General features: G+C 43.1%; 1 protein-coding gene across 1 annotated transcript; it reads left to right on the top strand.

The window, feature by feature from the left end:
* Positions 1-26,115, top strand: TMEM272 (transmembrane protein 272). Its single transcript, XM_050333614.1, has 5 exons — positions 1-225; positions 3,800-3,879; positions 11,225-11,284; positions 17,036-17,118; positions 20,956-26,115. The coding sequence occupies exons 2-5, from the start codon at positions 3,822-3,824 to the stop codon at positions 21,316-21,318; spliced, it is 564 nt and encodes a 187-aa protein (XP_050189571.1). The 5' UTR covers positions 1-225; positions 3,800-3,821; the 3' UTR covers positions 21,319-26,115.
* Positions 26,116-27,505: the final 1,390 nt, after the last annotated feature.

Below are 27,505 nucleotides of genomic sequence, written 5' to 3'. Positions count from 1 at the left end.
CTCCCACGGTGCTGCTGTGGAGAGCTGTGAGAGCGACAGCCAGGAGGAATAAAAGCCATTAAGTCCCCCTGTACCTCCACAGGCAGGGTCCCAGGAGGCTGAGCACAGCTCTGAGGTCCCACCGGAGAGGACTCTCCCAGCAGGCTTTCACTGAAGGATTTTGCTGTTCTTCTGACTGGTCTCCTCATGCACAGGTGAACGGATTGGTACCCACAGCACTCTCAGGTAAGAGGGGTTTGCTGGGAAGTGGACGATGTGCTGGCATAAAAGCCAGTGTGGGGCTTTGAGGTTCATTAGGAAACTGGCTCTGAAAGAGGACTTTGCACTGAATATTTTAGACAAACAAAAAGAAACCATTACCTCTAGCAGTACTTAGAGAAGACACCTTGTTCTGGAGGGGTTTACTGGCCCACGGGCACCTTCTGTGTCCCAGCAGGGACTCTGTGGCAGTCGGGAGCCATCGAGTGGGAAACTGGGTCTTAGGAAGTCCCAGAAACTCTGGCTGATGTGTCCATCAGCACAGAGCGAGGCACCTGCAGATGGGAGAGGGCAGGGCTCAATTTGAGAAGTATAAACACCACAGGACAAGTGTGAAGGTGGCTCTTGTTTGGGCTGACATACAGTGGGACCAGCATGAAGTTGCTTTTGGCTTTGCTGCAGGCTCGGGGGTGCACCAGTCCAGTCAGTGCTCATCTTCTTTTGACTTGTATTACCTAAACACTCAGGATGAGAATAATAATCAGAAAAATAGTTTAAAGCTAAAACTGGTCGAAATAACAAAGGAAACAGGATAGAGGATCTGTGCTACAGAGATTTATCACCACTGCTTGTCAGGGACATGGAAGTGAGTTACAAGAGGTGCCAGTGTGGGACACAGCCCATGTGCCAGGTGGGCAAATCTAGCCACTGACTAGCAGTGGGGAGGGCACTCAGTGAGGAGGTACTGGAAAGCATGAAGGAGGCACTGGGATGCTGTGGCTCTGCTGTGGCTCAGTTGCAACCTGTCACCCAGGAAAGCAGCTATATGGAGAGGTTCTAGCATCCTGCAAGGGGCTCAGAAGCTTGCCCCCATCAGTGGCTGACCCTTCTAACACAAGAGCAGGTCCCTTTAGCTTAGGGAAACGAATCCAGGGAAGTCCAGGGAAGGATGATGGGAGGAGATCCAGAAGTTGGCTTTGGTCTTTAAATTTTTCCTAGTTGTAGCTGAGGTTTCTGTTTTGTGACCTTCCCAACTCATTAGTAAACTGGGAGTACTCACAGTGGGGCAAGACACCCCCCTACCTTTGCATGCCATCAGTCTTCATATTGTACCACTTGCAGTCTCCTGTGAGTTTCAGTGATGGTTTCCCTATTTCAGATGGTAAACAAAACTGTTCTGCATCTGCCTGGATGTTGAATTGCACTTTAGCACCCTCATGAATTGGCACACAGGAAAATATTTGTCTGTAACACCCACAGCAGCTTCTGCAGAATCACTGAAGGTCTGGTGTAGAGGGGAACACCTATTTATGCAGCACATATAATGAATTCTCTGAGGGATTTCTCAGTCCTGTAGGAGACAAAGCCAATGTCTGAGGAAGGATTGAAATCATGACCTGGGAGTTAAGTGTGTTGTGTCCTTGTGTGAACATGTTTTGCGTGTAGCCATTATGAATTTGCTTTCTTTATCTCACCTGTTAAAGCTGCACACACAGAGCTCTGATTCGCAGTCACTTCTGGGCTCCATCGCTAGATGGTGATATGCTTCCAGATACTGAATCCTCCTTCAGTTTGTCATTTTTCTTCTGGTGTAAAATTGCAGTAAGTAAAGACCAAACATGTTTTAGCCTTTGCCTGTGGAAATACAGCATTCCCAGCCACACACAGTTCTGGTCAAGATAATTTCATATTCAACTGATTTTTAATACAGCATTGCTTTGGTTAACATGATTTCTGAAGAATTATTGCAATAAAAGTAATTCTAATCATAAACACTTATAAAAAGACTAATATTCCTGATCTCTACATAATTTAGAACTTCTTAGTTGGCAGTCACTGGCACACTCAAAATAAATGCCCATTTTATTATGCACTTTCTAGGAACAAAATCTGCCCCAAAGATTTTGAAGCTTAAACCTACCAGTTTCCCTCCCTCCTTCCTGCTTTCCCTGAGCATGCAACAGTGCTTATTTCTTTCCTTGAAATACTCAGCAATAGTTGCAGTCCAAAGGCACAGTATTTGCTCTACTGAAGAAGGTTTGGTGGCCAGTATGAGAAGCATGTTGCCCCAACAGATCAGGCACTCATGTAATTTCCATTCCAGTCCACCATACTGATTGAGATGTCCTCTGGGATTTGCAAGGCTTATTACAGCAGTAACACGTAACTAATGAGGCTTGTGACACAGTATGAAGATGAGGGCTGGAGAAGGAGAGCTAAAATTCATGAGACACCTGATGAGATAATGCATACTAGAAACCTGGAGATATATATGTTGGTGGCTGGTTGCTATGTGTGAGGGTTATTGAGCCAGTGGGATGTCTGTGAAAGCCTCAGCCTCTACTACTTGCTTGGTCGCTAACAGGTAAAGCCAGACCTGCCTCTGTTACTGCCAGGAAATACAAACTGTAATGCCACTGTGCAAGGAGCAAACCCCATCCCCTTCCCCATGGCAGCAGAGGGTCTTATGCTGCTCTCTGGGCTTGCAGGAGGAAGCAGGCTCACAGGACACAGACAGTTTTGCTGAGTCATGACTAGGAGGGCTTGGACAGACTTTGGAGAGGGGTATGGCCACATATTAGCTGGTAAGGCAACCCTGTCTTTATCTTCAACACGTGCCTGGGGTCCTGTTCTCTCTAGTAGGCTCTGGGCCAGGCTGTGCCCAGCATTACATGAGAAATCCCCAGGGTGGGTTTCATGTCAGCTCAGAATAGAAAGCTTAAAATGTTGCTCCTTAACCATTAGGAAATCTGAAGAGGCTATTCTGAGGTATGTGCAGAAATGCAGCTTCCCCCTCCCAGCCTCCTCTACACACGCCTTCTTCTATCACACAGCTGCTGTTGGTGGCAGACTTGTGGTGATCCTGGCCAGAGGCTGAGGCTTGCAGTGTGTGTGTGTGTGTGTGTGTGAGAGAGAGACAGAGAGAGCTTTCCACATTTCCATTGACATTGGATGCTATTTAACTGTCTGGTGCTGTCTGACAACCAGCCTCAGATGCCTAGCTGCTTGCTCATCCCTCACCTCACCTCGTAAAAATTCTTCTCTTCAAGGAGCTCCTTTCTAGTCCAGCTACTTTTTAATCAAAGGCATGTTGTTCTCAGCTCCATGTGGTTTGCAGTTTTCATTCTATATTCCTCTTCAGAATCTTCCTTGATCTTAAAACTGTTTTCATCCTCTCTCTTTCTTTTTTCTTCAATTCATTTTTTCTCACTAATTAATTTTTGCTGAGGTTTGTGTAGTGAACTGTACCCATTTCACTGGGTTTTTTCATAGCAGTTAAATACAGTTTGTTCTGCCCCAACTCCAATTAAAGTTGAGACAGAACCTTTCATACTTCATAGCATCAATACTTACTTCTCCCCCAGCAACCCTGTGACCCCAGAGCTATGGCATCATCAGGAGCAGGCAAGCCCAGAACTGCTGGAAGGCATACCTACCTACCTCTGGGTATGCTACACTGATGGCTGCTGTCTGCATTTCTGGATGCTTTGAGTTTTTGAGGGTAGTGAAAGCCTGCCAAGGTGTGTGAGTACTCTGAGTCAAGAAACTAAGTAAGGTAAAGACACTTCTTATAACCATATTAATTTCTCTGTTTCCACAGACACCCCAAAAGGTTCATCACGATGACTGCTGGCCTGGAGAAAGCCTGCCACCGGTGCATATCCAAAATTGCCAGCAATGGTAAGGCAGTTCTGGGAGTAAGAGCCTTCTGTATTTAAGCAGCCCTGTTGCTAAGCCATGTACATAAAAGAATTAATATGGTACCAAGCCTCATCTGAATCTTCCAATGTAGTTTCCTCTTCTTTTCTCCTTTCTGAGGTATTTCCTTTCCTAGGTAATTTTGGGTGCTGGTAGAGTGAGCAATAGTAACTCTATCCCAACAGCAGCTGCCTGCTGCAGTATTTGAAGTACAGCAGACCCGCATAAAATTTCAAACAAATACAAACACCACCATGTACCTTATATGGGCTGCAGCAGACAGCAATATACCTAAGCAATATAATGTGTTTGCCTTCTATTTCATGTGTTACCTTACACATAGCCCAGAAGAAGTATCTGCAGGGAAAACCACCCGGAAAAGAGCAGCACAGCCAGCCTGGGGACAAACTCTCCCAGGAGCAATTCCTCAAAGCAAAACTGCTGCCAGTGTCTGTGCTGACACAGTGACACGAGGCTGGGGACAGAGTATGGTCAGGAACAGCCAGCCCCCCTTTCACCCAGTGACATTTGGGAGAGAGTCATCTTCCCTCTGCTTGTCTGGTCCCTGGCACAGCGGCCACTGTAGGCACAGGTAACCCCCATAAGGAGCCACACGCTGTGGGTTGTCAGCATGTTGTGGGTTGGAAGCATCAGTTATCTGTATAGGGGACTTTCACATGACAGGCTGGGCTCACTCAGGTTTTAAAGCAACTGGTTCTTCCCACCCAGGGTGGAGGGTGCAGAGGGCTGTAATGACACCACAGCTCCCAGACTGAGTGAACAGGCTGGTTCTTGCTCTCTGAGGAAAAACGCAGCAGAAAGTTGACCTGGGCTGGGGCTGTGCAAGCTGCAGAGTCACAGGAGAAATGCACTGCTGGGGCGGGCTTTTGTAAGGCCAGGGAAGAAGTGTTGTTGGCAGGAGGTTAAAATTCAAGGGTTTTAAAGCAGCTTACTCCCACTGACTGCATCTCCTTTTCATTCTGAGTTTCAAGTGCCTTTTGCTTTCACTTCTAGGCAATAGCAATTTCTAATTCCACTCAAATATGAGAAGAAGCAAACTCCTTGACCACTCATGATAATTGATACTTTGCCCAGACTAAGTGCTGCATTTACCAGTGTAGGTGTTACCTTGGAGTCTTCTATATTCCTGCTTTTTGCTTTGCTTGAAAGGCTCTCGAAGTTCATTCTAACTTTGATTAAGGCCCTTAACTCCTTGCTGCCTTACAACCCTGCAGAGAAAATCAGGTCAAGTGGACAGATAGCTCAAACCAGGCTCCCCTGCAGAAACCTGGCATAGGTAGTAAAGGAGAGGGCATTTTCTGGCCCACTCGTTCATGCTGATCATTGCCCCAGGGGAAAGGAGGGCTAGGGACTGATGAACAATGAGGGGAGTGGAGCACATGGTGCTCTTGTTACACCCTGACAAACCCCTGGGAGCAGAACTGGGACCCAGCTGGTGTGGGATCCCTTGCACCCTGCAGAAAGGACAAGCAAGGGGGATCTGGACCCATTGGTGAACATCACAGTTAAAAAAGTCAAAAGTGGTATTTTCTCTGATTTTTGTTCCTGTGATTACAAGCAAAGTGCCATTGTTCCCTGTATTAAATTACCACTGGGATTTTAATGATGACAGAGAAAATAATTAATCCTTCTGATGATTTTTTGAAAGATAGGGATTAGTCCTGATCTCACCTATGTTCTTCTATACCAGAGGAACCCTCTCAGGTACCCAAAAAGTTACCCATGAGTATGGCAGCTCATAAATACCATTTCAGAAAATTATCTTCAGGTTTTCATCACATATAAGTTTGAAATCAGCTCATCTATAGCTATGGATCAGCTAGTGCATCCACAATTGATTTTCTGTTCATTAAAATACAAACCCTCACGAAGTGCAGTGACACTTAATTTCACTTTTTCTCATCATTCTGTGTATATTTTTCAAAGAGCGTTTCACCACAACCCCATATTTGTACCTATGATCTCTTGATATTTAAATAACTCTGAAGAGTAAACCCACCTGTAGAGCATCTTTGCGTTCTTGATGTAGCAATTTAAATTCAGAACATTAGGGCAGTCTTTGATTAACTGGCCAAAAAAAAAGAAGGCTAATCCACTACCCTAGGTCTACTGCAAAGCAAACTGGTGGCTCCATATGTAAAGCCAAAATCTTATTTTATTTTGTACATCTGGAAATTAATCAGAAAAGGCCAAATCCAGAACCTAGACCATGGTATAACTGTAGTTTAGCAGCTAGAGGCATAATATAAAATGCAGACAAGACACTCTGCAATATTGCCCAACCCCCACAGCACCACACCTACATCTAGAGGTATATCTACACCTACGTCTACATTTACATCTGCATTTACATCTATATCCTCCCCCTCCTGAAGGTTCCCATATTATGGGCATCTTGTTATTCAACACCCTTTCTGATGGGAGCAGCATTGCTGTTGTCAGTGCTGGAACCTAGAACATAAATTTTAGGTGATGTTATGGTGGCACAGTTTATCTTGGTGACAAAGTTTACTGTTTCATAGTAAGACAACCTTGTCTAAGCAAACAGTGATGGGACGCAGCAGAGGGCCCTGAGCCTGATTTTGGTCTGCAAGTCAGGTTTTTCACTCTTCCTCTGCTTCATATGGTAGCTTTGCACTGGGACTAGAGACCTTCATTGCAATGGCTGCTCCTTGCACTGAATCCTCCAGCTGCTGAATATCTAGTTTGGTCACGGGATTAAATCACCCCAGGGATGGGATTCAAGCCATTTGTCCCAGGTGACTATGCCATCAATATGTCTCCTTGCTATGGCATTTAGACTAATGAACAAAACAATCTTTGTTTCTGCTCAAGTTCATCTCATGTCTCTATACTTCGGATCACTTATAGGTCTGGTTTTGAGTGCTCAAACCCTGCTATTATTTTCTCTCTTTTGGCTGTTGGTTGGCCAAGATCAACAGATTTAATTCTTTTCCTTCACATTATTTTGTTCAAGCATTTTCTGCATATCCCATCTGAGATAATGACATTTTCCTGTCACTTAAAAGCAGAGAAAGACAGCCAGCATCCACAGCTACCAAAACCATGGGCAGACATATTCCTGTTTTGTAAAACATATGACCCTGTTCGAGCTGGTTCCCCAGAAAGATCCATCGAGACTTTCTTTGCCACCCCAGCACCCCAACATGCTGCATTCCTTCTTTCCTCCAGATCCCTGTCAGTACTGCAGGCGATGCCTACAGATACTGTGAAGGACTAAAACGTGGGTGAAAATGCTTGCTACCCATCTGCACTGCAGCCTGTTATACTGTGCATGCTGCAGCACAGCACACTGTGACACTGCTTGCTAAGTTAGTGCGCTACCACCTGCATCTGCCTCAGGGCATCATCAGGCCAGGGGCCCTGGCAACTGACCCAAATTTGCTAACATCCAGACTGCTGAGAGTCAGCCCCCTCCAGAGCAGTGTTTCCACAGCATGTCCGAAGGGCATTCTGTGAGTTTACACCCAGAGTTTTGCTCATGCAGATAAATCCCAGGGTAACCACAGAATTTGTTTGGAAGCTGGTAGCACATCACTAAAAAAAAAAGAAATGCTTTTTTATCAGGAACCTGACAGGCTACAGAACAAATGGCATTTGGGAGTGATGGTAATGTAACCAACACTTCATTTATTGCTGTATTTATTATCAGAGAGCTTGTCACACACTCTACTGAGCAGCTTGCACAACAGCTGTATTAGCATACTACCTAAGAAGAGTAGGTAGATAGAGATTTATATTCATAATTCGCTTCTGAAAACCATGTGAAGACTATTCTTACCCAAAAAGAAAGAAACTTTTCTCTATCTTCAAAGTAAATAGGGACAGCTTGAGCTGACCTGAAACTTCCAAGTGCTTGGAAAACTCATGGCAGCAAAACAAAGTCTGAGGAGCCCAGAGATGAATTGGTGTCACAGGCAATACTGCCTCCAGAAGGCAACAGGCTGTGTGCCGAGGCCAGGCACGTAGTAACTGGGGATAGAAAACAAGGGAGTAGCAGGGGGCAGGGCGGAGAGCTGCAGTGCAGGGGCATGGCTGTGGAAGATGCAAAGGCTCAGGCGTCAGATAGAAGAGAGACCATGAAGTACAGCCATAATGTTAACAGTGATTTCAAGTGCCTTTACTTCTGTGGGAAGACCCTGGCAGGAGTAGTTCAGCTAAACAGCAGATTTATATAAGCTGACAATCCTGCTGGGCAGGACCCAAAATCTGCACCTACTGATCTGATTTTTGTGACACAGGTTTCAAGGAATGCGCAAGATGCACGTTCTCCTCTTCCTCTGTTGTGATCCCAGATATGAGCTCCTCCCCTCGCCCATTTATCAGCACATTAGGAATTGCTCACAAATGGCTCCCACAGCAGGACTTCACCAGAGCCCCAGCTGCCTGGTGGTACAGAACAGTGGGTCCTCCTGCCTGAGGCCCTGACACCAGCTTCACAGAGTAGATATCCTTCTGAGACATGCCTGGAAACACTTCCCTCACACCCTGTTGTGTTTTAGAGACTACTGGCACTTTTTTGCCACTTTTTCCAGAAATGGGTCCAGGGGCTCCTCTGACCAGCCTGCGAGGAGATGTCACTGACATAAAAATGTCATAAGACCTACATGCCTAGACAGCAGCATTCTCTCTGCTGAGCTGTGCTAACCTGCAGCAAGTACTGTTTTCTTGAGCAATTTGTCTTTGAACCAGAACGGGGCAGTACAGCCCAGACAAATCCAGGCAGAGAGTGTGTGTCCCAGCTGAGCAGTATTTCTGTGAAAACCCCACACGTTTAGGGGAAAACAGTCTTTAGTGCTGGTAGCAGCACTGAGAGAGGCTGCGGAGCCCTGCCAGTTGTGTAGGCAATTGTTGAAGAGTCTCACTTTGTTAAACATGGATCTGGAAGCCTTCCCAGACTATGCATCTGCCCCTCCATTTCGAGACCTAAAAGACTGTAGCTGAATGGGGAGATAATGAGTAAATACATTCCCAGCGACTGCTTTGGGAGGGGAATTAATGAACCATTATCTTTTTCTCTTGAGCTGTGAGTGGTCCCTACCCCGCATTTCTCCCCTCCAAAACCAAGCTATTGGGTAGGTGCTAGACACAAACAAACACTGACACCTGTGTGCCAGATGCTCAGCCTCACATATACATGGGCTCCCTGAGCCTTTTACATAGCTTACAGCAGCGTCCCTCCCCGGGGGTCAGTCAGACCACGTGCTGCACAATTAAGAAATTACACGATGCCTCCTCCTCCCAGGCAGCAAGGGCAGAAGCAGGAGGCAGCTAAGAAACCGCAGGCAGAGGAGTGACGTCGCTCCGAGAGCTGCGCTGCAGTGACAGGACTTCTGGCGACGCCAGGCTGTCGATGCAATGCCTGCAGACCTGAAGTGCTCTCCTTTGGGTGCCAGACAAATGAACTGCCCAGGCCGTGGGCACAATTTGCAGGTGTTGTTGGAAGCCCCACTCAGCTACAGTATCATTGCTTCTGAATATGAAAGAATAGTCTAGAAATATAACAGCAAAAGGAGCTAGCAAAAAATGTGACATGTGGTGAAAAGGGAGGCTCTAGGCTGAGTTGTTCTAATGAGAGGCTGTCAGCAGTTGAAAGAGCTTAGTCAAGTGTAGGACACTATTCAAGCAGAGGAAGAATTTCTGTACTGTGCAGTATTCGAGAGATAGGAGAGCCTGAGCAAAAATGTGTGTGTGTGTGAGAGGGAGACTGGTTGAGAGGGAAAGGAAGAGGGGGTTGCACAAAGGAACAGAAGTGCTTTCTTCAGCTGAAAGTACCTTCAGTGTCTACCAATTCATAGAGATAACAAACATGCTACTTCTGAGAAAGGTGTCTCTCAAGCACTGAAGTGTAAGATCTTCATTCCCTGCAGAGAAAACATGAGCAGTGTGTGGGGGATGGTTTGTTCCCATGAAAACTGTCTGCGAGTCAGAAAGCCTGGTGGATCTGCCCTGAATTTTGATACTGCTCTTATGTCCTCTATCTCAGTTTCTCCTTCTGTAAAATGGAGGCTATGATGCTTCCTTTTTTCTCTAAGGCAGCCTGAGGGTGATGTTTTGGCAGTGCTGCAGTTTCCCAGAGCGGCACTGTCTGCAGGGTGCTGGCAGTGTCCCCACTCCTGCACAGTGAGGGAGATGCCATTCGCCTTGCAGAGGTTGCAGTTCTCTGGCATGGGGAACCACGTGACACAGTTTGCCTGGGGAAGGGCTGGTCCCAAACCAACTCTGAATGCTTTCTTCAAGACTTTTTTCCGCAAGCCTCTGAGGAGACATCCTACTCCTTTTTCTTGTATGTGCTCTTCTCAACCCCTCTGCAATCTATGCTCAGCTGCCCTTCTGCGTCCTTAGGCATCCACTTGCACACTGAGCCATTTGTAAAAGAGCTCTGCAGGGGCACTTACCACAGAATGTCCTCATTCTGTTTTACTCTCATTTTGCAGGGCAGCATTTCACGTTGTATTGCCAAGTGTTCATGATTAGGCACAGAGGTGACAACTCTTGTAAGACAGGCTGTGTGCAAGTGCTCATGCTGTTCTTGATGCTATTGTCTCTCGCTTTCTGCAAAGGTGAGCATTGATCATCTGCAGCATCAGGCTGTGCTGGGAAAATATCAGGGCTCAGACACACCAGCAGCTCTCTGGGGAGTAACTAAGCACCTCAGATCCATTCCTCTGCAGGAATAGTCTGTGTGCACCCCTACGAGCATCCTTGCACACAGCTTAAGCTGATCTATCCCAATGACAAGACCCACTCCTTGCAGCAGGGCTGCTGCCTTTGCGTTCATGAACCAAGCTGGGTCAGGGAGTTAGACCAGCCAGAAACTATTCACATCTTCAATAAAGACAGTTTATTTAGCTATTAGTGAAAACTGAGTGGAATGGTATCAAAGCTGGTATTTGCTTTGCAAACGGATATAGCTCATCAGTTGCCATGGATTAGCTGATGCAAACTTATTCGTTACTGCACAATCACCTGGCAGTGCCTCTGAAGCAGATGCAAGCTAAGGCAGCAGTGCCTGAGTCCTTGTCCTTGCAATGAGACAGCTACAAGTAGTAGCTGCAAAAGCAGTTTGTGTCTCTCACTGCGCTCTGGGAGTGAGAAACCACGTACTGGTCCCATCATCTCAAATGCTGCACCACAGAGACAATATTCCCATCCCATCGAGTGCACTGCATTTCTTGCTACGCAACTGCATGGATAAAGAGCATCTGTAAAGAACTGGAGGGAAATGCTGGTCTCTAAACTTGAACCAGCTCAAATAACACTGTCTTCCTTTTCTCATTCACAGCATTCTTTATATTTGGGCTCCTCGCTTTCCTTGCGTTACCACTGTCCATGACTTTTATAGGTAAGTTGGCTACTAAATTTGAAAATAGAAACCACATAATTTGAAAACAGAAACTTCCTGGCACTGTATGGCAGGTTAACACATCTGGTGGAAGAAAGCAGTTGGAAAACTTAGAGTTTCCAACTGTTAAACCTGTGTGTTAGTACTTTAGCTTCAGACAGAATCCCAGCCTACGCTGCATGTTGGGGAGGAAGAAATACTTAAATTTTGAACCTGTTTATCTCAAATAGCCCTCCAGTGTGTCTTACCTCAAAGCAGGGTTCTGTCTGTGGGAGAAAGTTCAGAGTCTGACACATGAGAAGATTTCATTAATCAGGATCCCTCTGTATTAACCACATTGCAAAAATCTTAGAAGCGTAATGTTGAAAGGGAAAAAGAGGTGCTCTAGGCTGCTATTTCTCCACCTTTTTGAAAGTCAGACCTGGTTTTTGGCTGATCTGTCTCTGTATAACTCCTCAAAGGCTGGATTTGTGAGTAGCATTTCAAGATCAAATATTTAAGAAAGGAAAATCCTTTGAGCTGCAGAATTTTATACATTTTTAAACTACACAAGGTCCTTCTCTTCTTAAGCATCACTTTTTCCTTACCATTAACGTAGATTTTTAGGTTTTTTTGATAGATTATTTTCTTACACTTCATGACTCCCTTTGGGCCTTTCACATCCCCCACAATGGATTGCAAGCCCCACTTTAGAAACATCAGTAGAGACACCAGTCCACCTACACTTTCAGACAGGCTCACATGCTCACAGCATCCCTGACAGATGTCCGACTTGCCCTTGCTCAAGGAAATTCCACAGCTTCCCAAGGAGCCTATTTCAACATTTTATTGCTCTCACAGACAAAATATTTTCCCCCATATCCAACCTAAATCTTCCCTATGGCAAATTAAACAGATTACAGCCTGCCCTACCCACTGCAGTCACAAAGACAGATTGGTTCCTGTTGTACTCAAAAGAACCTTCGAACTGTTTGAAGGCTGCTATTATAATCCTTCTCTATCTTCTCTTTTTTTTCCCCAGAGGTCTCAAAAACCTGTTTCTTTCATCCTGACCTCACAGGTCACTGTTTCTACAGGTTTTTGGGTTTTTTGGTTGTTTGCTGTTTTTTTTTTTTTTTTTTTCATTTTTGCCTCCTTTCTTTGGCCTCTGGCCAATGTAACTATTTTTTTTCCATTAAAAAAAAAATAGGAAAGACGGAACACAGGACTCCAGCTGAGACCTGAGGAATGATCAGTGCAGAATAATTAGCTCCTCTGTTTAATATGCAGGATTTCTGTAAACACACCTCAAAATGAAAGATGCTCTCCCTGCACCAACTCATTGGCACCAATTTAGTTTATGGTGCGTTGTAAGCCCAGATGGTTTTTGGCAGTGCTGTTCTCTATCAGACATTTCTCATTTTTTATTTGCACTGAAGTTTACTGTCCTGTAAGCAGTGTTCAGCTTTATCGACTGTCATCTTGTAGATCTTGAATGTCTTTTTCCAGTACATCCAGATCACTTTGAATTCTAAGTCCTGTCCCCAAGAGCCCTTACAATCCTTTCAGATGGGTGTCCTTGAGGAGTTGTTCACCTTCTGCCTCATTATTCATGAAAGGCGGTGCAAGTAAACTCTACATGCAGATGCTGTGGGCAAGATGCATCCCACCTAGATTTGGACATGTACATCAGTAACCAAGCTGAGTGCCATGTGCTGTCCTTGCAGGCCACTAAGAGAAATGGGCGCTCCTGACAGTGAGAGTCCGGCACCCTTTTAGATGTCTGCATAGAGACAAGGTGACTTTTAAGGCAGTCAGGACACCTAAACTGTTGGCATGTATAGTTGGCCAAACCCACAAAAAAAAGCATTCAGCTTAAGGTTGGTGCTGTTCCCTTTATCTGGGGCCTTCTAGGTATCAGTGATGACTACGATGGGATTCTGATTAGGATGTCCTAATTAGGAATTAGGGAGTTCTAATGAGGGATTAAGGAGCAATTAGGAAGTAGGGAAACGGACAGAACTGTTACATCCCAACACTTTGGCTCTTATGCTTATCCATGACTTAAGATTGCTATTTATCCCTTAAGAGGATTTTAGCTTTAGCTTTTCCCCAGGCTGAATATGTCTGAGCTGTGAAACAGGGGTGGGAAGGTATAATTCAAAATGTGGCACAGCTTTCATGCATATTGACATACAGACTTCTGGAAATGAATCTAGGGCTGGAATCTGACCACTTATAAATATAATTTCTCAGGAATATTTCATAATATCTTTAAGTTCAGTGAGAAGTGGAAAGTGTATGGTAAGATATTAGCCTGGAGCTGTGGGTATCTCCTGCATCAGATAGAGAGCCTTTTTCTTTTTCACCACTTACTGAAATTAAGACATAATGTCACTGCAATAGTGTTGTCAGAGAATATTGGTTTCCTGCAGCTACATATCTGCGAAAGCATTTTTAGGAAAATGAAATGTCAAGGAAAATGCAGATATTTATTATCTAGGCAAAAATCATCTGTTTTTCTGATAATATTCTGTTACCATGATCTCAGAGAATAACTTGCTGATATGCATCCATTCATTTTGGCTCTTGCTTTCTGCAGAAGAAAACTGAGATATAATATTAGCTAAAACTCAGAAAGTAATGACTGGCAGCTCTGGTAATAATTGCACACTAACATTATACACTCTTAAAATTTGATAATACTGTAAATCACAGTATAATTCAAGATATATAAAAAGGAACTCAGCAAATTTTCCAGACTTGTGACATCATTTAAGCCACAGATTGTTTAGCAGCTTTCTAACTCTTAGTGGTAGACGAGATGATTGCTTTTTTCACTAAACACTCCAAAAATAGAGATTTTTTTTCATTTCTGAGACAGTAAAGGGTTGCTCCCAATAACACATTCTTGTGTTTTCCAGAATACCTTTATACACAGATTCCCCAATGGTAGCTAAATCACATTTGAAAGCTGACAATGTTGTTTTCTCAATAAGCAGTCTAAATTTCCCCCTGTACAATTCTAACCAACTAATACTCCTTACACTCATATCTACACTAAATAATTCCTCAACTCTCAAATGCTCCCAGTAGTTGTCTGAAGCCTGTTCTCATACTCTGTCCCTTTACGTGGGCACCAGTCTTGTGCTTTACCAGTTGTTAACACAAACTCTCCTTACATTTCAGTCCTTCAGCTACTCATCATTTCTGTGAGTTTCTTCTGATTTGCTGATATGCTTACTGATAAAACAGTACCCAAAAGCAATTCCTTTGAGATAAAACCCATGCAACACCAGGATCCCAGTGTATTAATTCGGCTAATAGTGATCCATTGTGGGCCACGCCACAACACCGCCCAAAATAGTGTCCTTAAAGTGCTCATATCCTGTTTTCTCACAAGTGCTCTTTCCACTTGCTGGACTTTGCATCCTGAATCCTACTGAAGTGTTTTTAGGTGGTGCTCCTGGGAAAGAAGATGCTTTCCTACTAGTTTTGGTGTTTCCAGATAAATCAAACACGTGCGGGGTGAGAAATGATTGGCACATTCACTGATTTCACTGTAAAAAATACCAGTGCCCATCTGTCAACTGTAGGTCCGTATTTCCTATTCACACCTTAGGGTGTATTTTTAAAGTTACTACTGTATTACCCGCTTTGACCTACTCTTTTGCTGTCAGATCTGTCTGCAGTATTCTCCCATAACCTACAGTGTGCCACTGCCTGTCATTCAACTCCTTCCCAAGACTGACTCCTGTCATGTTACCAATATGAAAGGACTCCATAATAGATTTGTCTGGGAAAGAGAATCATAGCACTATGAGGGAAAAAAAAAAGGTTTTTTTTCTTGATTTTTTTTCCCCTTCAATCAGAATCTCAGTAACACACTAGAAATAGAAATTGCCTAGGTTCCTAAACTGAAATATACTCCCAGTTATCCCTGGCCAGCTGCTTTTGTGGCAGGCTATTACAGGTCCAAGGACTCCGAAAACCCTGACAGCGGTTTTCTGAAAATGATATATTTGTGACAATTTCCCTGCCACTCACCCCTGTAGAGCTGGGAGTCTAAGCAGGTCTTAACATTACATAGTGGCAAAATGGACCAAAAATTACAGCCTTTCAATAGGGACAAAAAGGGAAAGAGTCCAAATCCATCTAAGTCCAGCCATTTTCAATTATGAGAAGGCTAGTAATAAATACTTAGTATGGAAGATTCCACTGGACTCCACAGCCCTTACACAGAGCAGACACAAAACACTGTGTCCTATGACTAATACAGATCTACAGCAAGCAACCACAATCCAGAACGCTTGTATTATGCAATGCAAAGAGCACAGGAGAGGTTCAGGACATCAGCAATGTTCTGGACCAGCAATACCAGTGGATTTGTTGGGCAAATTGACAAGCTGAAGAGGATTACAGCTATAGAAAGGGGCACCCCCCCCCCCCCCAGCAAAACAAGCAAAACCAAAACACACTGGTACCTCTTTCCTGATTTCTCCTGTTCAGTGTGGTTCTGAAAATGGAGGCAAGACCTTCTCCATGAGAGGTGTTTTGCACTAAGACCAGCACATTGCTTTCAGTATCCTGCACTTAGATAACCCCAATTATTCAGAGGAAGGTCAAAATATCTCCTTGAAAATTACTTATACAGCAAGAAGAAAACAGAAAATCCTTTCTGCCCTCTGCAACTGATCAGTCTAAGCCCTGAAATATGGGAACAATAACAATAAAATTATAGTGTAATGAACAGTTTAAAATTTCTAAAGATGCCCCTGGGTAAGTGACTTGGGCAGGGGGATTCATCCCAGCTAACTTTAGATACCTACAGCTGGCTGTCTAGATTCCTTGTATAGCCATGGAAAGACAGAGGAACTTTCAGGGCCCATCTCACCTGACCCGCTTCAAACGCCTATCTCAGGATAAATGAATTGAATTTTACAAGTATCTATTTCTCCCTATTGACTACAGAGTCTAGGAAACTAGTTCACATATGGATGCCTGCATTGCAGACATCTATATTTGGACAGATGAGTTTCCCTGCCACAGACCTGTATCACAAGCTTCAGTCTCTACTGCCAGCAACATCCTTATACAGCCATACACTCCCTCCTCTAAAACTTATCCAAATATCTCTTTCTAGCAGCAGATCTGAGGGTTGCCAGGATCCCCACCTCCATAACAACCAATGCTTTTATCCTCCAGCAACCCAAACAGCCTGAAAACTTGAGCTTCTGCAGTTGCCTATCAGCTGCCTGGGAAGCTAAAATGCTTCCAGGTGCTCCCACAGGCACTGGCTCCCAAGCTCCGAGGCATCTCACTCAGGAACATGCCACACCCCTGTGAGCTAATGAGCAGAAAAATCCTGGGAGAAGTTTATTAAAATTCCTTATATTCATAGTTTTCATTTTCAGTGAATTTTCTACTACTGATGAAAATTTCCTGTCCAGCTCAGTCAATGGTTCATTTAACAAACAGCAGAGGCTAAATGACCTCTATACATGGCTCCAATCAGTAATGCCAGAACAACAGTAATGCTGTTGTTACCTTTGCTCTCCTTCCTCCTTCTGCTGCCTTTTGCTTGTTCATGGGCCTCACTCCTGTAGTGGGAGATGCAAACCCCCTTTAATTCAGACCCCATTTCAACAGACGCTGGACACAAGTCTTGGGTGTAAGCACTACACTTCACTAACAGCATCTATAGTTTGCACTGTACAGCTTGTTGCGCTATTTGATCACTTGAGATAACAAACATTCATTTCTGCTGTTCAGGAATGAAGTTTTTGGAAGATTGCCCAGTTCAGCCACTAATTCCATTATATCTGCTGGTGGGTGGCGTGATTGGCAGCTTAAAGGTAATGTGTCTTCTGTGTGCGAAAAATATTTTGTGTGACTAGACTTTGACTTGCTAGTTAAGACATAATGATGGCTCCAGACAGTCACATGCATGCAGTACTGAAGAGAGTTATCAGGATTGAATTGTGCTTTTTCCAGCACCCAAAGCACCCCTCAATCAAGTGAGATGCTAATGAGTTCAGCATTGTCCCACACATTGTGGTGTGACTTTTTTCTACATCACAGTATCTCTGCTACCATCCCTATGGAGGGAAATGACTACTTAACATGGATGTTTGTGGTAAATGGGGTCCTTTTTCCACAAGCAGTCCTCCAAGCATGCCAAACCTTTTGCCTTCATTTTCACACACATAGACTGGATAAAAAGTTAAGTTATTCTCCTAGCTTTGGGAATACTATAAAGCTACAGGTGTTTGTACATAGTCCTTCACAAATTCAATTTACTCCCACTCTGACCTGGCCAGAAGTAATGACTATGCAGCAGAATTGCTTCCTTCCAGAGTAAATATATCCCTGCATCACAGCAGAGCTTATCAGTCTAGGGCCAGCATTTTCTAACCACAATTACCTGTCTTCTAGTGGACTGTGCTCACTTATATCTTTGCTGAGCCAGAGCCTGGCTGCTTGACAAGTAGAGACACCCTCATATCCACTTTACACCCTGGTCACTATAAAGCTATAACTCTGCATTGACTCGAGGGTGAAGGATCACTCTGTTCTGACAGTCACTTTGCAGACAGTGTTTACTGGCTGCTAGGAAGCCTGAAAAGCCTCATCACAACAAGCTGCAGAGCCACTTTAAGGCTTCTCAGCTGGTTTTTGCTGTCCCATTGATATCCGTACAAAAAGAAGGAAGAGGAGCAGAGCTGATAGAAAAGCTTTGGAACTGGAGTGCTGGGGCATGAAGGGCTAAGAGCAGCAAGCTGCGCTGCTGGAGGAGCATCTGTCCTGGTAGGATTGGCTGTTCTGCAGAGCTGACCAGGGCAGCAGCAACCTGGCACCCAGCCAGCATTCCCAGGAGCCTGTCACTGGCAGAGCAGACAGGGTAGACCTGATGAGTTGTGGCCCAATGTTTCTGTACACACAGCCTGTCTCTTGTAAGGGAATCTACCAGTCTTTGACTTGACAGCACTGCATCTTGCAGCCAGCAGATACTGAAGACAAGAGCTATCTACATTCCCCTTTGATAACATTTCTAGCCTCTTTTCTCTGTCAGGATTGAAAGAACGGGGAAAGAATATTCCTCTGCAGGTCTCTGCATTCCGTGCACTCTTTCACAGTGGTAACCAAACCACAGTACCTCACTGGGATATGAATCATTCCCACAAGGACCTTTGGTCAGTAAATTAGTAAATGGAGAAAAAAAGAAAGTGCTTAATCTTGTAACAAAGAATGTCACAAGTGACTTCTGCTTACAAATGCTTAGTCATTTGATCACACCAGTGAATTTATCTATATAATCAAAGGTTCATTTAACAATAGTTTAGAAAAGATTACAGCAGAACTGAAAGGAAATTTTGATGCTAATGAATTGAAACCTCCATAAAAAATGTTGACTGTTTCTTAGCTATTTCTTGTTTAAAGACAGTTTTTCTCACTCTAAGTAAGGTGGTAAATGGGTTAGTTAATATTCATGCTGAAGTCAAATAATGGTTTGAACTTTGCTTCAGTTGACAAAAGGACTTCTTATTTTGAATTCTGGCAATAAATTTGGTCAGAACTTGACTGGCCTAACTCCTGTGTCATCTCATAGTGCTTGGTCTGTAGCCAAATTCCCGTCTCAACTCTGCCCTCTGTTATGTCCATTGGACTGCACCGACTTCACAGAGCAATACATTCACTTGACCTCTGGGGGTTAAAAGGTCAGAGAATGGGTGTAGGATGAAGTCTGAATGAATGCTGTCGTGTGTTGGACATCATTCTACAGCATCCAGAGAGGCCTGCTGAATTCATGTCATGCTGTTCCATAAATTATATTCAGCAGTTAGTAACAATGTGAGCAACTGACAGAAATGGCGTCAATCACAGCTTGGCAAGGCAATATCCATAAGAATTAAATGTGCTTTCTGTGAACTGGTTAGATGCAGTTGAGATCCATAAATCTACACGGGACGTTTCTCTGACTTCCTCAAAATGAATACTCATCTGCCATTTAATCCCATTCCCATTGCTGAGCTTGGTGAAACTTGAGTACAGGCACCTATCTATGTGCTGAGCTCACCTCAAAGCTAATGAGCTCCATGGGGTTTCAGGTTGACCTACAGGTCCCCCCATGCAGAAACCGCAGACCTACTGGCCAAGTAGATTTATCCCTCCTCCTGTGCGTCATGAGCATGCATAAAATAAATGTTCACCTGAGAAGAAGATGCTCTGCTGGTTTGAACAAGTCTATCAGTTTGAGGGCTCAGCTGGAACAGTTTCCACAACCAGTGGAAACACCTTTTATTTTTTTGCCTGTGTTGGTGCTGGGATTTTAATCTGTGTTTCTCACATAGTAGCAACATCCAGGCTAGAAAAAACGGTTTTGTGACAAATATTTAATCATTTATAAATAATCAAACAGTTTTACAGGGTAAGAGAAAACTCTTCCCAGGATGTCCTGGATTCTCTTGCTAAGCCTTGCCTCTTGAAAATGGGGCATGTGGACTAAAATCTGAACCAGACAGAACATATACCTAAAACGGTTTCCCTTGGCCAGTGTTTTGGAGAAGGGAGAGTGTTAAATGAGGGGTGCTCTTCTCTTTAATTTCAATCAGAAAAATGAGCACAGATCATAATTCTGTAAAAGACAGCATGGCTGAGAACCCCTGTTTGGACAGTACATCCCTCCCCATAGCCACATCTTTTACCTTTACCTCTAAATTTCATTCCTGGTTGGCCAAGGCAGCTTCCTGCTCAGCTAGTTTCTGAGAGTCCTTTTCCCAAAGACACAGCTCACTGCAAGCAGATTTGCACAGGAACCTGAGTACCTAGAAAGGGGAGTTGCAATTAAAACAGCTTGTGCCTTGAGGACTGGGCCAAGCATTTCAGGTATAGGAAGATAACACAAGTTTCACATTTGGCCCAAATCCTTGTTGGGATCTGTATATACCTATCCTATAAATCTACCAAAATTAGGAAGGTCATTGAGGGAACAAGAATTTGAAAGCTTCTCTACACTGTAATCTACCTATGTTCTTCGTATTGCCAAGCCTAAACTAGAAATTCAAGCATTGCTGATGAGTCCTACTGCATGTCTCTGTATACCAGACCTTCCTAACCACACAGCATTGTGGTATTCCACCTATTTCTCTGTTAGTTCTGACTGAAGGCAGAAATGGAGCAATCTGAGAAAATGACACTTAATTGAAGAAAACTTGACAGTAGTACACTGCAAGTATCTGAAGCAATTCATTTGGGGTTTAGGTCGCAATCTAGATGCTTCATAATTCACCTATATAGCCACAGAAAACAGAGTCGGGAGAGATAAATCCACCCACTACAAGGCAGGAACTACACTACTTAAGTTATTTAGCAGTTACTCTAATCTGTTCTCAAAAGTCTCCAGCGTGGGAGCTGCTGCCATCTCCCTACACAATCTGTTCTCAAGCCTTTCCATCCTTACCACTGGCAATTTTTTTCCAATGTCTTGCCTAAATCTCACTGGTGAATAAACCATAGGGAAAAAAATGCATTATTGTCCAGCGGGATCTGCCTCATTTGTGGCTCCTTAGCTTTCTCTTACATGATTTTCCCACACTGAATTTTATTTGGCACAAAGACTGGCAGTGGCCAGAAGGCATTCAGACTTTTTGCAGCCAATTTACCTATTCCCTTTTCTCCCCCAATACCTCCAGGTGACTCTCCTGCTGTATGACTCAACCAGGATGAGGCAGCTGCTTTCCAAGTCTGTTGTGATTGATGATGATGATGACGACGAATATCCCTGGAGGCAGAATGCTCACAAGTACTACATCCATCTAACCCTCAGCCTTTTCCTCTTTCTCTGGTTCATTCTTGGGAACTACTGGGTTTTTTCTGTGTACCTGCCAAATTTCATTCCGCCTTTTCATCAGCCTCAGGATTACTGTGACAAAACCCTGTACATTTTTGCTGTCGGTGTTCTCATTATCAGCCATACTGTTCTGTTTCTCCTTATCTTTTGTAGCTGCTGCATATACTGTTTTTCCAGGCAAAGATTCTCTTCTGAGGAAGACTAAATGTCACATAAATAAAGCCCCAGATGTTTGGGCAAGAGCGTACAACAAAGAACAGGCAATAATATACCTGTATGTACATCTTTGTTGTACTATATGTATGTATGATAGCAGTCAACTGCAAGAGGAAAATGTAAAATACAATGCCATCTGGAAATAGCTATGCTGGAATATAGCATAGTCTATGTAAAATTGCTGCTACAGATGCCAGGGTGCACTCTTGCTAACTTTTACATCCCTTTTTTAACTCTTGGATGTTCTGTCTGGATCAAGCTCCTGCAGATGGCAAACTCCTCTAAAACCAGGTCTCCTTATGTTGTGTATAGCACAGTACAGCATAGTACATTTTTGCCTGTAAAAGTAGCCATATTGTCTTCTTCACTGGGGTATGAACATCTCCATAACCTTGCTGAAGTTTGCTCTGTCCCCGCATTACAGATGAGGGAGTGAGACAAGGAGACAAAGAGCTGTATTCAGGCCACTTTGCATGGTTCATGGACTTTGACAGTAAGTTAGCTGCTTGCTGGAGAGCAATTCAGGACACAGTCAGACCAGTCTGTAGTAGTAAGTAGCTATGATAGCAACACGAATGTGTATAAAAGGCAGCCTGAATATGGCCCTCAGGTCTCTTCTAATCCTAGACCAAAAAATGTCTATATCTAACTTTGTGGCTAAAACAGGCACTATGAATATATCCACATACATCCAATACATCCAAACTGAGCCAAGGCTGCTTTGCAAGTCTTTGGCAGAACATGGAACTGAGCTACTGAATGTCAGATCGGTGCTTCAACCAGGGCTCAGCATTTCCCAATCTGAGGAGACTCTTCCTCATACATTTTCTATAGAAGTAATTTGTCAGTATCACACCGAGGTGACTGTCACACCATTGTGATCAATTCCATAGAAAAATACGTGATGTTACCTTGGTATTTTAAATATAAAAAACAACAGTAAGACATTGGCAGGGATGTTGGAATTTCAGGTGGATGTGTTCACTACAGCAGGTCTCTGGGTTGTGCCGGGACCATGCATTTGATTTGTTCACCTGGGCGCTGTACATATGGAAATCTATACTTCAGTGGACAGATGTAACACAAGCAGCTTTTGAGTCAGCAGCAGCGTCCAGCTTTAAAAGCATCAGCATGCAGAGACACAACTGCTTTGTGACATGCAATGGAACAAGCCCAGAACTGGTTCTGGTAGACTGATTTTCATGTGTTGAAGAATGCAGTGTAAAAGTGCTCTTTCTGCTTTTGCATTTATGCATTTCTGTTAATATGGTCAAAATGGAATGGCTCCCCTCTAGATAAGGACAAGGGTGGCCCCCAGCACAGGAAGTGGATGTGTGCTTTGTGAATTTTTTCTGTTAAAACCCACACAGCTGAAGCCTATGTTTTAGAGAAACCTAAAAGGGTTGTACAATGCCTGTGGACAGGTGAGATCTATAAAAGAACTCAACAATATGCCACAGATTAATAGGGTCTGCTCAACCATCCTTCCTGGGACTGAGGCTGAACACAGTGTAACATCTGTGGGAACCACCTGTCTTCTACCATGAATGTTTATCTCATGAGCTATTGTATAGGTAACTAAGGCTGCATTTGGTCCCTAAGGATTTTAATTCAGGCTCTGTCTTTAAGAAGTGTTCATTTCTGGAAAACTAATCTTAGAAAGAAGGTAGGATAAAGGGTGAAATAATCTGACATGAGGGCAGCATTAGTGTAGCATTTCCCTGCTCTGCTTCCCCCTCAGGAGAAGTCACAGTCAGGTTGCCCCTGTTCAGAAACTGATGGAACAGGAATTACTAACACTGCCAGCTGACTTAGGCCATTCACAGCTGTATGTAGGGAAATATGACCAATGGAAAACTTTACTTTTATTCAAGAGCCTCAGACTGGATCTGGAAGAAATCACTGGCTCTGTTTCCCAAAGAGGTGCTCCACCACACGCTCTCCACTGCCTCTCTAATGGTACCTTACTTTTCTAAAACATAACTGCTACCAATGGTGAAATGCTATAACTCTTTTCCACTCCAAAAACTTCACTGGCTCAGCACTGAGCTCCTGGATTTCAGCCTTCAGTTCTGAACTGATCTAAGGGATTTTACCTTCAGTAGAGAGCATCTTTCACTCATTAAGATACCAAAGTGATTAAGAGATTGCGTATCAGCAGGCATAACTCCATCCATCACTCAAATGCAGCAAAGCAGCTGTTCACCATTACACATAAACTTTATCCAGAAGCTTGGAACAGGCATAAAACCACTCAGTTGATAATGGAAAATAAATTTTAAAAGAAAGTAACTCCACCCACAGGACTCCAGTACATACTTCCTTGTTCTTGAAAAATGCTGCTAGAATTATTCTTAATTACAAGGAATTAAGAGCTAATACTCCTGATTTAAGTCTGAATTGATTCCCATGTCACTGTGCATCCAGTAACTCCATAGAAAATGATGATGTGCTCCTAGCTGAGCAAATATGAGATCAGTTTAGTTCAGCTCGGAGAAGAGACATAAGCTAAGTCACATTGCCTTGTGTTTGCTGTGTTCCTGTGTGAGCATAGTTACAGCAGCTCAGCACATGTGCAATGATTTACCAAACTTCAGCCACACAATGGTAAGCCTGAGGCCTATGTCTCGTTCATGAGAGGCTAAGACTGACTGATTCTCTATGTGGAGTCTGACATGGAGGATTAATTCTTTAGATAAGAGAACCCAGTGCATCCATTCACGTCTTGGAAAAGTGCTGCCAAATCCTAGTGTTCAGTACCTCATCAGTACAAATGCAAAATTATAGAGGAGGTATTGACAAGGCAAAAGGCATTTGTGAAATACTTTGAAGTTATACAAAGTAAACAAAAAACTTCGCTAGGACCAAGACAGAAAAATTCTGCATTGATATTTACCTTTACCTTGTGTACATCAATAAGGTATGGCACATGCAAGTGTGAACATCAACACCTCCAAAACTGCTGGAGCCATCAGTTCTGTACCCAGGCGATATAAGCATGCCTTCTGCACTTTCATTGCTAACGCCTCCTTCAACAGATTGGAATCATGCAGGTGTGGAGCAGGGATACCTCGTTTTGGGCACGTGATTACATACAACTGAGTTACAGTGACTTACTAAGTTAGCGCTCTCCTGACACACCATCAGCGGCATAGTTTCTGTTGACTTGACACAATGGCAACCTAAACCTATTAGTTTAGCTGAAGGCACTTGATCTCACTTTGGGGTAAGCCAGGGACATGTGCATGGGCCACAGCACCTTAACTTGCAAGCACCAGCTTTTTAAATTGGCACAAAGTGATGGTGTCACAGACATATGCTCAGTCCCTGGAAAAGTAGGCATGGCTGCTCAGCTGTGGCCCAAAGGTCAAGTAGCTGAAAATACAGTCTACACCTTAAAATGTTTAGTATTTTGCCACTAGACTAAAATTACAAATTGAAAGCATTCTTTTTTTTCCCCACATTAATACAAATTCCTTATGAAAATTGAACAAAATACACCCTTAAGCTAATAATTATGAACTCAGGATGTTAACTAGGATGCAGGAAACCAGTTGTAACTGTTTCAGTTAAATCATCTCCTCTTCTTGAGAAAAAGAAAGGTTTATTTCCAGCATTTAAAGGGAAAAATATACATTATTCCAATGGATTAGATAGCCTGCTCACCACTAGTCATGAGTACTACAGAAATCTAATAATGTAAAGATACAAAGACGATTCTGTATGCACACACTGACTCTATGCATATCATAAATGCAATCATAGCAGTCATTAAATAAATTGCACTTATGACAGTTTATTGCCCACAGTATATTTGTTCTCCCACTACTCCACCTTCTTTAACCATGAGCATAATATTCCAAAGCTCTAAGAGAGCAGCTTCCCACAGCTATTTTAGAAGCTGCAGACAGACAAGCAATGTTTTGTGTTCCTTCATCCCAAATGTCAAACACAGACGGCTTCTACCTGCTGACCCAAAGAAGAGAGAAAAGAAAAGCATCAGGCATATCAAGACATCATCTCTTCAGGAGCAGAAATAGGAATGTTGTGCTGTCAGAGATGACGATATCTCTCATTCAGTACTTGCTCTGAGCTTCATGAGGTCCCAAGACATCAAACTTTAAAAGGTGACTGTGCAGGAAAAAAGTAAAGAAGCAGAAGCTATTCTGGGTTGTGCCAAGAGCTGTTTTGAATGTCTCAGATCCTGAAATGTGAACAGTTGGTGTAAAAGAGCCTAAATGCTTTGACTTTAGAGGCAAAGGGCTATGAAGATTAAAGTGCTGATAACTAGTATATATATTGTACAACATTCTAAACCAGATCAGTTTCTGTAATTTGATCTTATCTCTGAGTATTCATCTTCTCCATATTTTAGATGATAGGGACCTTGCATCACAATAAGGAGTCATGTATGTTCTATATACAATATAGAAAGGATTGTTATATCAGGACTGCAATGTTAAACTATTGCTTGTTGGCATAAGTTTCTTCAGGTTCCTGTTTACTATTGGAGCAGATGAAAGTCCCACAGGTGTTAGCCACGGGAGGAAACAGAAGACATTTTCAGGCAGTACAATACTGAGGGAAAATAAAAAAGGCTGACAAGTGCCATCTAATATTGCATAGTACAAGAAAAAAGTAGAAGGAAACTACTAAAAAGAACAATATCATATTGCAAGGTCTCTGAATAAGTTGTATGAAACTCTGAGAAATCATGTATATGTATTTGTAATACTGAATTTCTACCAAATGTCTTATTTGAATAAATATAAGTGTAAGTGCATGAGCCTATGTGACTGCAGTTTAAAATTAAGGTACTCCACGTTTACCAGTCATGCTAATTATAATCAACCCTGCTGCAATTTCACTGAGATGAATAGTTATATCAGAGACTGATTTCGCCTACAGATTTGAATCTAAGCCATACTGACTCTTCTGTATGATTATTAGCACTCAGGCAAAGGAATAACTTGTGATACCTTTCCCCATGCTGCAGTACAGCAGCTCAAATGAGAGAGGTTCTCTGAGATGCAAACTGTGGGCCTGTACGTCAACATACATGAAAGTTTTCTTTTAACAAGGTCCTCTTGATGTCCAGATGAGTTAGGTAACTGCATACTGAAGGGAGTGCAAGAAACATGAAGAGGGACTTTTTACAAGAGCATGTAGTGACAGGACAAGGGGGAATGTACTTAAACTGAAAGAGAGTAGGTTTAGATTAGATATTATGAAGAAATTCTTTACTGTGAGGGTGGTGAGGCACTGGAACAGGTTGCCCAGAGAAGTTGTGGATGCCCCATTCCCTGGAAGTGTTTAAGGACAGCTTAGATGGAGTTCTGAGCAACCTGGTCTAGTGAAAGGTGACCCTCTCCACAACAGGACTGAAACTATATGATCTTTAAGGTCCCTTCCAACCCAGGGCATTCCTATGATATCCTATGGATTTAATTCTCAGTCCTTTGAAAAAAAACCACAACAATCAAACAACCTTTCAGTACCAATATAAAATGAATATACAGGGTGCAAACGGTGGAGAAAAAAATCCACTATGCACACTTCTTCACAAGTTGCTGTAGACAACATTTTATTATCATTGCTTACTTTTGCTTTTTGTATCACTATTGTACTTCTGCATGAATTTCACAATGCTAGTTCATAAATACCATTTATTTTCAGAATATATCAGAAAAAGAGTTGCCTCAGTATTTTTACTGGACTTAAAAAAAAAAATTGTCCTGTAAAACAGGTGAAATAAGACTTTTACTAAACAAGTGTGGTGCTTTTTTCACATATGAGGGTTTGGCTCCACAGTTTTGCATGGGTAAGTTTCACATATCATTGTGGGTTCTGTTATAACAGTATGTGGACTGCCTGGAGACACAAAACTTCAGTCTATTCCTTTTGCATCTGAACACAACATACAACCACCACATCAGCCCAAGTATGACTATTGCCCTGCTTGTCAATACCTCTTAGAGGATATATACTATTAGATAACATCTGCAAATTGGTAACAGTTGCTCTAGAATAATCAGTGCTAATAAGCAGCAAGATTTGCAGAAAAATAAGAAATAAAAGAATGGAGCATAGCAGAACTCACCTGAGTCAATAAGCCCATGAACATTCCTATCCAACAGGTGGTAGTAAGGGCAGTGAGTTCTACTAGAAGAGCAGTT

Source organism: Myiozetetes cayanensis, unplaced genomic scaffold, assembly GCF_022539395.1.
Source record: "Myiozetetes cayanensis isolate MyiCay16 unplaced genomic scaffold, myiCay2020 scf5-8, whole genome shotgun sequence".
Taxonomy (NCBI): domain Eukaryota; kingdom Metazoa; phylum Chordata; class Aves; order Passeriformes; family Tyrannidae; genus Myiozetetes; species Myiozetetes cayanensis.
This window is presented reverse-complemented; position numbering and strand designations above follow the sequence as displayed.

Excerpts from the sequence above, each read along its gene's own strand:
- TMEM272 (XM_050333614.1), top strand. The coding sequence starts at position 3,822 with ATGACTGCTGGCCTGGAGAAAGCCTGCCACCGGTGCATATCCAAAATT. Across the intron at positions 3,880-11,224 it reads ATCCAAAATTGCCAGCAATG|CATTCTTTATATTTGGGCTC; the intron begins GTAAGGCAGTTC and ends TCTCATTCACAG. Across the intron at positions 17,119-20,955 it reads GCGTGATTGGCAGCTTAAAG|GTGACTCTCCTGCTGTATGA; the intron begins GTAATGTGTCTT and ends CAATACCTCCAG.